The sequence below is a fragment of the Oncorhynchus clarkii genome, chromosome 6 (genome assembly GCF_045791955.1).
Source record: "Oncorhynchus clarkii lewisi isolate Uvic-CL-2024 chromosome 6, UVic_Ocla_1.0, whole genome shotgun sequence".
In the NCBI taxonomy this organism is placed as follows: Eukaryota; Metazoa; Chordata; class Actinopteri; order Salmoniformes; family Salmonidae; genus Oncorhynchus; species Oncorhynchus clarkii.
In genome coordinates, this window is record NC_092152.1 from 72,566,795 (window position 1) to 72,580,035 (window position 13,241).

At 43.9% G+C, this 13,241-nt stretch overlaps 1 protein-coding gene across 4 annotated transcripts in view; it reads right to left on the reverse strand.

Annotated features, from left to right (window-relative positions):
- LOC139411574 (DENN domain-containing protein 2B-like) overlaps positions 1 to 13,241 on the reverse strand; it is a 73,343-nt gene that overhangs the window by 37,590 nt on the left and 22,512 nt on the right. For 3 of the 4 annotated variants that reach the window (XM_071158112.1, XM_071158111.1, XM_071158113.1), the window contains exons 3-4: positions 3,285 to 4,574; positions 764 to 912 (exon numbers count right to left, since the gene is read on the reverse strand). In XM_071158112.1, coding sequence (XP_071014213.1) covers positions 764 to 912; positions 3,285 to 4,574 — 1,439 coding nt within the window. Of the gene's footprint in view, positions 1 to 763; positions 913 to 3,284; positions 4,575 to 5,156; positions 5,605 to 13,241 lie in introns of those variants that run through there. The other variant, XM_071158114.1, reaches the window with a different exon arrangement.

Consider the following 13,241-nt stretch of genomic DNA (forward strand, 5'->3'; position numbering starts at 1 on the left):
TTAGCTTTAGTGCTAGGTCTGGGCTTTAGCTGAGGCATATCAAGTTGACATTTTCCCGAGCCACAGAGTAATCTTACAATTTAATCCAGTAAACGGAGGAGTGCCATTCTTTGTCTCGAGGAATGGCCTGATGATGAAGAGTGAGTGATGATCATATTTTCTTTACATAACCATACAGGGCTGAATAAACATAAAGCAGGAATATGAAGTATAAATCTAGCATTGATTTTTGAAAAGCCCTGAGAGTTTTTCAGTCAACTATTTGGGATTGTCCAATAGAAAGCAGATGGGGTATAAATGTACCCCATGACTGTCAAATTCCTTTTAACCAGGGGAAGGCCAGCTAGCAATATATAACCCATCTGTTGTTGCTGGCTCCCACATAACCATTGTGTGGAGACAGACACACAGAGCTTTCAGCATATAAAGAAATACTTGTTATCAGTCCATAACAATTAGGAGTTGATGGTGAAACCAGAAAGCAGCACACGTCTTCATGCCATCCTTCAGAATAAAGACAATCCAGTCTACTTGGCAGCTGAGAGTGTGAGAATATGAAAGAGTGGCCAACAATCAGACTTCTCTAGAAATCTACCAAGTGTGTGAAAGGATTTTGGAATTACTGCTTGCATCAGCAGTCACTAACAGAGTTTGGCTTTCAACAATCCTGATTCACTGAATTACAATGCATCAGTAAGTGTTGCAGGTCAGGCTGAGTTATCCTGAGTTATCCTGAGGTATCCAGACACAGCACCATGCTTACCCACTATGTCCTCATAGGCGTTCTCCTCTAAAGTGCTTTTGGAGCTGGGCCGGCTGCTGCGGGTCTCTGTGGAAACAGTGCCATTCTCTGTGTGAGAGGATGGGTACGAAGAGGCCAGGCTGGCAGCATCCTCAAACTCACATGACTCCCTGGAGAGAGAGAGAGAGAGAGAGAGAGAGAGAGAGAGAGAGAGAGAGAGAGAGAGAGAGAGAGAGAGAAAGAGAAAGCGAGGGGATTGATGGAGGGAGAATCACAGAGAAGAAAAGTGGGTGGACAGCGAACGGGAGGGAGGGAAAGATGGGAAGAAACAAGAAACAGGGAGGGAGGATGAAAAAAGCAGAAAATAATATTGCATTTAATCATGCATGGCTGTGTGCTGAGACAGTGGAGAGGAGAGCTGCAGTCCAGAGGGTCTGGTTCATTCCATCCTGACATCCTCTACTGGCCGATTACAATCAACGAGGACCACCTGAGTGGATGAAAGCCACTGTTCCAATGAGACCCAAATATGCCTCATCCCTCAACAGCCCTCTATGAAGCTGCCAATTAAACAGAGAGAGAGAGAGAGAGAGACCTGGAACACTGGTTCAGAGCACCTCTAATCTAATTATGCTGACAGCAACATGTGCTCCAATCACAAAGTCATTTCCTGTTTATTTACCACCAACCCAAACATTTTCTGGAGTTCTGTGTACTGTACGTATGTACACAGCATGACAGCTTGTGTGTGTCTGGACTGTGAATGCTCAGGACAGGACAGGGGGAGTGTCCCTCCATTAGATCAGTGAGATCACGCCTGCTATCCTGCTGTCCTGCTCCATTGACGGCTCATGGCTTTTAAACATGCTCTGAAATTGCCTCTGCCGCAGGAATGTTAAACACCGACTCCAAGTCAGGGACATTAAAGGATCTCTTCCTCCCCGCTCATCAAGAGGATCTGGAAAGGCCCTGCCCTCAGTCATTGGCCTAAACAAGTTGTGCTCTGAAGGCAATTTAAAGGGGGATAAATAACGAGGGTAATAAACAATATCAAGTGTTCCAGAAAGACATAACAGGCTAATAGCTGCCTGTACTGCACAGCTCTATAGCAACATAATGAAGAAGGATGAGGAGGCACACTGGGAACCTTGGGATGTCCACTGGCAAGACAACATACTGTAGGCCTTTGCTAAATAACAGGCATGATATAAGAAGAATTACAGTCCTGTTTTGATGGAACGTTGTTGAAAAGCTGTAGGATTTCAAGGATAGAACAAATGATGGTCTTGGACATGAACAGTTTGGCTGGAGCTGAGCAGTGATATTTAAGGATGTTCTAATTCAACCATTATTACAGTACACTGTGTTATAGACATTTACAGTAATTATTTGTTTCTCACAGACAGCAGACATTCGTTACCTGGCCTTATACTAAGATACACCATGCCCTGTCTAATGTAGTTGACATTTGCAATAAGTTTATATTGCAATTAGGCTACTTGATGTTTGTTCAATGAAAGCCTGGCATTCTTACAAAATAACACTGGAAAAACAGCAGAGACTAAATTTAACATATTCCATTTCAATGGCAACATTCTAGACAAATCAAATGAGAAAAAACAAAAGCCATGAACAATATCAATAGAACAATGTGATCCTCTTCATATGAAGCCAAAAATACTGTCTTTCTAACGCAGGAAAACATTGAGGCCTTAAGAAAATTAACAGCAGATTCAATGTTGATCTGCTTATTATCAAACGCTGAACAGAGGCAGACTTGGTGGAACCAATTCAGTTAGCAGCATCACTACGAAGTGAGCGAGGCCACTCTACTGTCTATCTGACTACAACCAGAGCCAGACAAAAGGCCAATCATTTAATACACTTGAACGCCAACAAAGTAAACGCTTGGTCTATGATCCTTACCCCCGTAAAAACATTCTCAGGACATGTTAAAGACATTTACAAATCCAAGACAAATAAATGTTCTAGCCGTCCATGTGCAACTCTCAGAAAGGAACTAAACAAATTCACTGCCTCTGTTTTTACTGCAGCCTGCAGGACCTATGTTTTGTTTTGCAGCTCCATAAATCAGCATCTCCTGTTGGCCATGTTGTTTGATCAGCATGGCTGATTCTGAGGGGGAGGGAGGGCCCGGGGGATGAGATACACATGTTTTACTGTCTGAGAATGCACTAAACACAACACAAAAACATCAGTTCACTGAACCGTGGACTTACTGACACATGCCATAACAACAAAAGACTACACTTAGAACAGAATGTGCTATTTAGAACCTTAAAGAGTTCATAGGAGAACACTTTGAATAACCCTTTTTGGTTGCAGGTAGAACACTTTTGGATCCAGGTAGAAAGAACCCTTTCTACAGAGGGTTCTAGACGGAACCTAAAAGGGTTCTAACTGGAACCAAACAGGGTTCTAACTGGAACCAAAAACTCTCCTATGGGGACAGCCGAATAACCTATTAGGAACCCTTTTTTCTAAGAGCGTATACGTCTAGAGGTGATGTGACTATGCTCACCTGTCCTGGAGTCTCTTGGGGGAGCTCCCATCCTTTGTCAGATTTCGCGTCATGTTGGGTGCGGGGGTGGTGGGCAGCAGGGGTGGTGACTCCTCAGAGGCACTGTCAGGAGGTAGTCCGTTGATTGGCGACATTCCCTTGTGGTTGCGGTTGGCGTCGTACTCAAAGGTGCGTTTTGGTTTGGGCAGGGGGTTGACTGGCATGCCCTCCGGGGTCTGTTGACAGGGGGGCTCTAGGCTCTCGGTCTCTGACCGGGTTGAGCTCACACTGAACCTCTGTCTGGAGAGTTTATCAGAGGCCGGCAGGGCGTCTGGTTCTGTGGCCACAGAACATATACTGCTGCGTTTACTGGTGCCCCTACTGTCCAAGTCCTCAACCCCACCTATCATAAAACACTTCTGTCTCGTTTTGTCTGGTGCATAGCAGTTACTAAGATACCGCGGTGGCTGGCAGGGGCTCTCCTTCAGCACCTTCTCAATCTTTTGTATCCGATTGAGTACAGCAGACGTTTCCTTCCGAGCAGACAGGGAGCTCAGGAATAAGGAAGAGGAGTCTGTCTTTCCTGGCCTCTTCTGGAAGCGGCCCAGGCACTCCCTGTCTGAGGCTGCCTCCTCTTCCTCCGTCTCTGGGTAGGAGCACTCTGAGAAAGCCGTACTCATCCTCCGGATACTCTTGAAGTCAAAGGTCTTCTCACTGCAAGGTGAGGGGAGGAGGCTGGGGCAGCCCTCGCTGCCGCCCACACGCTCACCTACAGGCCTCTTCTCCAGACACAGGCTCATCCTAGGCAGAGCCACCCTCCTGCACTCCCATTCTGAGATCTTCTTACGGATGGCCACAGAGGATGCTCCTGACACGGGGCGGCTGAGAGAGAGGGTACGCTTGTGGCCGTGTTTGGATGAAGGTCCCAGGGAGAGGGTGCTCCAGCTCAGGGGACCACCACTCAGTCCACCTCCCCCTGGAATGTCCTCCTGTTTCTGGTTCTCTTTCTGCTCCTCCTGGGCCTCCTGACGCACCGGTGCCCCACCAGAGGGCTTGTAGATGGAGAGCTTGTTGTCCAGGCAGCTAATGCTCTTGGACTTGGTAAGTCGGCTCTGGGACGGTAAGTCACAGGAGAGGGAGGCTCCACTGCAGAGGCTAGCGGTTTTGCTGCTGCAGCCAGCCCGGCCCAAGAGTCTGCCGTCTGTTTTGACGTATCTGACGTGCTGCCTGTTGTCCTCGCTGTCGCTGAGCGGGGCGTGGCACCGCCCCTGTGTGGCAGAGAGAATGGGGGGTGGGGACGCAGACTGGCACCTGGAATGAGAGTGTGGGGGGGGGGGTCAGAAACATCATGATACCATTCCTTACAACGTTACTTTATTTGCTCCCAAATACCAAAATAATTTAGCTCACTAAACAGCTCGGAAGAGTCTGGCGCTGAGAATTTCTCTCAACACTGCTGACTGCACATTGAGAGAAACTAGGCATGGAATACCAGTGGTTACCTCAGGTGTGTTCAGCTTACCAGTGGGAGTTTAATCATAGCAGCTAAAGTTTACAGGGCAACAGAGGGGGGGAAAAACTCTCTCTTTAGAGAAGAAAGAAAAGAAAGGAAAACCCTTCAACGCCAGAATGTATTTCTAAGATAATAGGCAACATCAAAACTTTGACCACTCATGTAAAATAACCAATGGAAAATACCCAGTAATGTGATATAACTTTGGCAGTACAGGATCCCTGTTTGACGCCAGAGCAAATACATATCAACAGTAAAAATGCATGCATGGATTTTTCCACATAATTAAAATGATTTGGGTAGAAAGTATATAGACGCCACACACAAAGCCATGGGAATACAGCACGCTGAGAGACAGATGAGTTGCTCTTAGGTCTTACCTTCATCAGCAGCTTACCACACTAGTCCTGGGAGAGTTGTCTGTGTTTCCTGATGCTAACAGCTAACAGCCTCACAGAGTGGACACCGGCCCGGCCCCTGGCTCATTACAGACTGGTCCATTGTTCACCTCACACCGCCGCTCACGCAACGCTACTGCTGCTCAATGCTGAGCAATGTAGATAAAACACCCTGCTGCTGACCTCATTTGGGCTTTTCACAGATAGAAACACACTCTTTCTCACCCATCTCTGACTCTTCCGTTTCTACCCCACTCAGAAGACTTTGGGAACTTTCTGGACTTGGCTCCTGACTGAGGCTTGCGAAACCCAAGGCGGTGGTGGGGATCTGATGTCACAGCTAGCAACGGTTAGAATAACAAGTGTGAGCTGAGCTGGGCTGGGCTGGGAGGAGGAAGTGAGGGCTGTGATCCGAGGTGCAGGTTGGGACAGATCTCTTCACACCTCTGGGCTCGGTCTTCCACACGAGGGAGGGGACTACTGGGGAGAGAGCTGTACAGCACCTGATCACCTGATCACCGACTGTCTGACTCTGACTCACTGTGTCAGTGACCTAACTCCTCCTGACAAACTGCTATGTTCAAGTGGCCTGCCTCCTTCTCAAACAATTCAAATTGTTCATTCTAAATTCTAAACAAGCATTACAGGTTCAAATCCAGTAGAACACACCTATACATAGGCAACACATCTGTTTGGAAAGCAGGAAAGGTTTTGTTATTATAGTAACAGCCCAACGAAGTGAAGAAAGCAGCAAGATAGGAAAAGTTAGGTATTAACTAAAGAACGCCCTTTAAAGCTTGATTAAGCCATAACGTAAATATAATAAATGAAATGGAGCCAGTTCAATAGCATTACTGAACTGTACACCTATGAAGGTCAAAAGATTTCAATTTCCCATACTCAACATACACTCTTAGAAAACAGGGTTCTTCAGCTGTCCCATAGGAGAACCCTTTTCGGTGCCAGGTAGAACCTTTTTGGTTCTAGGTAAAACCTTTTTGGGTTCCATGGGTTCCATGTAGTACTCTCTGTGGAAAGGGTAGGCCTATTATAGAACAAATAACAATATGAGGGACAATAAGTCTTTCAATTACAGTGCCTTCAGAAAGTATTCATACCCCTTGACTTCCATTCCACATTTTGTTGTGTTACAGCCTGAATTCCAAATGGATTACATAGATGTTTTTTCCTATCCACAATATCCCATAATGACAAAGTGAAAACACGTTTTTAGACATTTATGCAAATGTATTGAAAATGAAATGCAGAAATATCTAATTTACATCAGTATTCACACCCCTGAGTCAATACTTTGTAGAAGCACCTTTAGCAGTGATTACAGCTGTAGTCTTTCTGGGTAAGTCTCTAAGAGATTTCCACACTTGGATTATGCAACATTTGCACATTATTATTTACAAAATTCTTCAAGCTCTGTCAAACTGGTTGTTGATCATTGCTAGACAACCATTTTCAGGTGTTGCCATAGATTTTCAAGAAAATGTAAGTCAAAACTGTAACTTGGCCACTCAGGAACATACACGGTTTTCTTGGTAAGCAACTCCAGCGTAGATTTGGCCTTGTGTTTTAGGTTGTTGTCCTGCTGAAATATGAATTAATATGCCAGTGTCTGACTGAAAGCAGACTAAACCAGGTTTTCCTCTAGGATTTTGCTTGTACTTAAGCTCCACTCCATTTCTTTTTTATCCTGAAAAACTTCCCAGTCCGGAACGATATCCATAACATGATGCAGCCACCACTATGCTTGAAAATATGGAGAGTGGTACTCAGCAATGTGTTGTGTTGGATTTGACCCAAACATAATAAGTATTCAGGGCAAAAAAGGCAATTGCTTTGCCACATTTTTTGCAGTATTATTTTAGTGCCCTGTTGCAAACAGCATGCATGTTTTGGAATATTTTTATTCTGTACAGACTTCCTTCTTTTCACTCTGTAAATTAGGTTTGTTTTGTGGAGTAACTACAATGTTGTTGATCCACCCTCAGTTTTCTCCTATCACAGCCATTGAAATCTGTAACTGTTTTAAAGTTGGTGAAATCCCTGGGCGGTTTCCTTCCTCTCCGGTAATAGAGTTTAGGAAGGACGTCTGTATCTTTGTAGTGACTGGGTGTATTGATACACCATCCAATGTCTAATTAATACCTTTACCATGCGCAAAATGATATTCAATGTCTACTTTTTTTATTTGTCCCCAGGTACCAATAGGTGCCCTTATTTTGCGAAGCATTGGAAAACCTCCCTGGTCTTTGTGGTTGAATGTGTTTGAAATTCACTGCTCGACTGAGGGACCTTACAAATAATTGTATGTGTGGGGTACAGAGGTGAGGTAGTCATTAAAAAATCATGTTAAATACTATTATTGCACACAGAGTGAGTCCATGCAACTTATTAAGTGCATTTTTACTCCTGAACTTATTGCTTGCCGTAAGCTTGCCATAACAAAGGGGTTGAATACTTATTGACTCAAGACATTTCAGATTTTCATTTTTAATTAATTTGTAAACATTTCTGAAAAGATCAATCCACTTTGACATTATGGGGTATTGTGTGTAGGCCAGTGACAAAAACAATCTAAATTTAATACATTTTAAATTCAGGCAGTAACACACCAAAATATGGAAAAAGTCAAGGGGTGTGAATACTTTCTGAAGGCAGTGTATGATACTCCACTAAAATGGCTCCTGGTAAGTGAGTTAACCAGTGGAACTTGACAGATTAACCCATACCATCAATCAGCATGTAGGAACAATGCCATAGACAGTACAGTATGTATGAGAACCAGATCACTACAGATTATCTCTAAGGGACTACTGTATCTAACTTCTCCAGTTGAAACTGCTTGGTTTCTCATAATGAGGTAGAGAGGAGTGAAACTGGCCCCACATGCCTGGTTTGGACCTGGGGGTTGGACTCAGGGTTCACTCTCATTAAACCCAGTCCAGAGGCTGGACTCATAGGTTCAGTTTCCTGGACACGGTTTAAGTCTAGTCCAGGACCATAATGAGCTGTGTCCTGGATGAAGCTATTCATACATCATCGTTTTACAGAATAGTGCTAGCTAGATCACGTTCCAGTTGACTGTGGTAAAAGTCCAAAGTTATGTCCAATTATCCAGTGTGTTTAAAACGGAAACATATGCAATATGGTTTCAAGGGAAAGCAAATGGATAAAGACCAAACACGGTTGAAAATAGCAAGAGGACGGATGAGTTTTAGTTACCAACATTCTCAAGGTTGAACCCCATTGATCAGTTCTGTAATTCATTTACATGTAGTTTTGATTTGCCACATTCATTTATAAGACTATATCTAGAAAGCATTTTGATGGATCAATGTTCAACAATAAGCTCCTGCTGGGGAAACATTTTTGCTAATGGCCTTTAAATCAAACTGTACAGTGTATATCCACAGTATTGCTCCAAATGCACATTATATACTGAACAAAACATATAAACGCAATGTAAAGTGTTGGTCCCATGTTTCATGATCAGAAATAAAAGATCCCAGAAATGTTCCATACGCACAAAAAGCTTATTTCTCTCACATTTTGTGTACATATGTGTTTACATCCCTGTCAGTGAGCATTTCTACTTTGCCTATTTAATCCATCCACTTGACAGGTGTAGCATATCAAGAATCTGATTAAACAGCGTGATCATTACACAGGTGCACTCTGTGCTGGGGGAAATAAAAGGCCACTCTAAAATGTGCAGTTTTGTCACACAACACAATGCCACAGATGTTTTGGGGGAGTGTGCATTTGCCATGCTGACTGTAGGAATGTCCACAAGAGCTGTTGACAGATAATGTAATGTTAATTTCTCTACCATAAGCCACCTCCAACATCATTTTAGAGAATTTGGTAGTAAGTCCAACCAACCTCAATCCTGCAGACCACGTGCAACCATGCCAGCCCAGGACCTCCACATCCGAATCCACAGAAAAACACAACCCAATTCACAAATACTGATTTATAAACCACTATGAGATGGAATCAAATGTGAGTGACTGCATATCAAAAAACACTAAGGTGTTTAAATGTGGCATATGCTTATGACAGTCCCACTGCAGTGTATGGTGCAATGATGTCTTGCAACAAAGAGTCCTACCAGACCGTTGTATGGCAGTGCAAATTCAGTGTCCTCCAAGGAAAAGGAAAAATACCTCTTTGCATGCAAATTTTCTCATGGATGTCCTGAGTTCGGGCGGCTCGCCATCCTTGGTGGAACTGAATCCATACTCAAAAAATAGGACCTGTTTTACAAACATGATCACACAATATATATAACATGAGTACCTTTCATATAAACATTAATATAGCTCTTAGCTTTAATCTCTTACAGGAATAATAAAATAAAACGTAGTCAAAATGCTTTACACTTTAACTACAGCACCAGGCTCAAGTGAACTAAACAATAATCTAGCCTGGGCAATGCAAAGGACTTTACACAACTACAGCACCAGGCTCACGTGGACTGAACAATAGACTAGCCTGGGCAATGCAAAGGACTTTACACAACTACAGCACCAGGCTCACGTGGACTGAACAATAGACTAGCCTGGGCAAATGGAAAGGACTTTACACAACTACAGCACCAGGCTCACGTGGACTGAACAATAGACTAGCCTGGGCAAATGGAAAGGACTTTACACAACTACAGCACCAGGCTCACGTGGACTGAACAATAGACTAGCCTGGGCAAATGGAAAGGACTTTACACAACTACAGCTCCAGGCTCACGTGGACTGAACAATAGACTAGCCTGGGCAAATGGAAAGAACTTTACACAACTACAGCACCAGGCTCACGTGGACTGAACAATAGACTAGCCTGGGCAAATGGAAAGAACTTTACACAACTACAGCACCAGGCTCACGTGGACTGAACAATAGACTAGCCTGGGCAAATGGAAAGAACTTTACACAACTACAGCACCAGGCTCACGTGGACTGAACAATAGACTAGCCTGGGCAAATGGAAAGAACTTTACACAACTACAGCACCAGGCTCACGTGGACTGAACAATAGACTAGCCTGGGCAAATGGAAAGGACTTTACACAACTACAGCACCAGGCTCACGTGGACTGAACAATAGACTAGCCTGGGCAAATGGAAAGGACTTTACACAACTACAGCTCCAGGCTCACGTGGACTGAACAATAGACTAGCCTGGGCAAATGGAAAGAACTTTACACAACTACAGCACCAGGCTCACGTGGACTGAACAATAGACTAGCCTGGGCAAATGGAAAGGACTTTACACAACTACAGCACCAGGCTCACGTGGACTGAACAATAGACTAGCCTGGGCAAATGGAAAGGACTTTACACAACTACAGCTCCAGGTTCACGTGGACTGAACAATAGACTAGCCTGGGCAAATGGAAAGTACAAGTGCTTACACCTATACACAATTTCTTATAAAGTAATCTAAAACATAACTGTGTACCAACATGGATATGATAATAGCTAATCACATTTTATAAAAGTATGAAAACGAAAATAGTTCGCCATGCAGGATTAGCATGATCACTAATATTTGCTATTTAAATTGATCGATAGCTGAGCTAGCCTAAATGTTAACGGCTTGTGCGTATACTAGGTTCAGTATGAACACGCACAAAACGCTAGCAATAGCTTAGCTAGTCTAATCGCTAGCGGCTTGTTCTCCTTATTAAACGTAACCAAATCCCGGGGTCAATCTTTCCTCCAACTCCTTCACAGTACGTTCAGAAAGATAAGTAAGTGTTAATATCTGGTTTTGTCTTTTTAGTTCAGTTTTGTACAACTTCTCACTTCGATTTGAAACATAGTTTTTCTTCCGTAGAATGGCAGTAGCTCTTCACGTTCCATTCTAGCTCCTTTTCAACATGTTGGAGCCAACTAGTGTAGAGCGTGTGGTTAGGAGAGGGACTAAGAGAGAATATTGAGTTTTGATTGGCTCAAAATAAACTGCTCGTCATGCAGCTTCTGACAGATGATTTGTAATAGCTGTAAGCTTTTAAACATATCACAATATAATATAATATGATTGGTTGCTGGAATCTCACTAGTAACAATTGTCACGCCCTGATCTGTTTCACTTGTCATTGTGATTGTCTCCACTCCCCTCCAGGTGTCGCCCATCTTCCCCATTATTCCCTGTGTATATATACCTGTGTTCTCTGTTTGTCCGTTGCCAGTTCGTCTTGTTTGTCAAGTCAACCAGCGGTTTTCTCAGCTCCTGCTTTTCCCAGTCTCGCTTTTTCTCGCCCCCCTGGTTTTGACTGACCCTTGCTTGTCCTGTCTCTGAGCCCGCCTGCCCGACTACGCTGCCTGCCCTTGACCCTGAGCTTGCCTTCCGTCCTGTGTCTTTGCCATTACTCTGGATTATCGACCCCTGCCTGACCTGACCCTGGGCCTGCCTGCCGTCCTGTGCCTTTGCCATTACTCTGGATTATCGACCCCTGCCTGACCTGACCCTGGGCCTGCCTGCCGTCCTGTGCCTTTGCCATTACTCTGGATTATCGACCCCTGCCTGCCTTGACCTGTCATTTGCCTGCCCCTGTTGCTGTAATAAACATTGTTACTTCAACACAGTCTGCATTTGGGTCTTACCTGAAACATGAAAACAAGTATTCAACATTAGTTGAGCTGCGTTACACCTGGTTCCCAAATGGGCGGGCCTATGCCCTCCCAGGCCCAACCATGGCTACACCCCTGCCCATAGATGAAATCCATAGATTAGGACCTAAAAAAAATATTTCAATTGACTGATTTCCTTATATGAACTGTAACTCAGTAAAATCATTGAAATTGTTGCATGTTGCATTTATATTTGAGTTTAGTCTAAATTCAGTCTGGTTCTTGTTTGACCTAGCAGCAGCCATAACATTGTGATAGTCAAAAATGCCCCAGTGTAAAATCACTGTAGATGTATTTCAAATAGCAACAGACCCTGTGTAATATACCGATTCAAACACCCCATATCCAGCCATCAGACCATTATACCCAAATTTAAGTGCAATCAGCTGGTAGAATAACAGCACACATTCAAAAATACCCCCTTAGGCACGCCTTGGCCAAGATTACTCCAAGAGTCATAAAAAGCTGGTTTGACTGCAGTATTAAGCCCCTGTAAGTTCCTTTTCACACAAAAGGAAAACATCAAGTGCAGAATTCTCCAGTACGGATAGCTGCGTTGTGGTTGGGGTCTGTGAGGGTGTTCTGGTGGTCAGGACTGGGCCAGTTAAAACAAGCCTGGCTCTGGCGCTGGGCAGCTTCAACTGTGGCGGCCACACATGTACTGAGCTGGGTGCCAATTAGGGACTGGCTTCTGGGTCCTGGACCCACTGTCCTCCAGCCAGGGCACATCATATCAACCACAGGTCACTTCCTGTTCTGTTGATAGACCGGGCCACAACAGGAGGGCTTCCAGTAACCCAGATAAATAGATAGATTTTCAAAAAGAAAAAAGAGTGAAGCCATTAACATCCGCTCCATTTCACTTTGAGCTTCACCCTCAAGACACACCTCCTCTTCCTCTCATTAATGTGTTTTATTTCATTTCCTTTTACCTTTTTATACATTTATATCCAGCTTTCCAGTGACTTCATTTATTTTCTCAGCAATAATCTTTTCTATTAAAATAAGTGCCCATCAAAGCCCTGCTGCACCCCTCCCTGATCTTATGAGAAGTTGTCTTCTCAGAATTCTTTCCTGTCAAGTGATTTACCGACAGAATCATTCTTTCTTTTTTTGGGGGGGGGGGGGGGGGGGGGGGGGTTAGCGACTTGTGGGAAGCTGTGGGCAAGTATATAACGGTGCTCTCTCTGTGTATAAATGACAGTTTCTTCTCTTAAATCATCTTAACTTTGTGCAATTTTTAATCAGTAAAAGTTATTGAAACATAATGAACTGTGTAGTGTTGATGGTAACAGAGATAGGGAGTGTTATTGTTTCTAGAGAACTGTCTTCATCTCGACTGGGGTCGTTAGATGAGCGTTGGGGTACAATTATTAGATTCAAACACTTGATGTAACCTGAGTAGATTATCATAAGGAGACCAG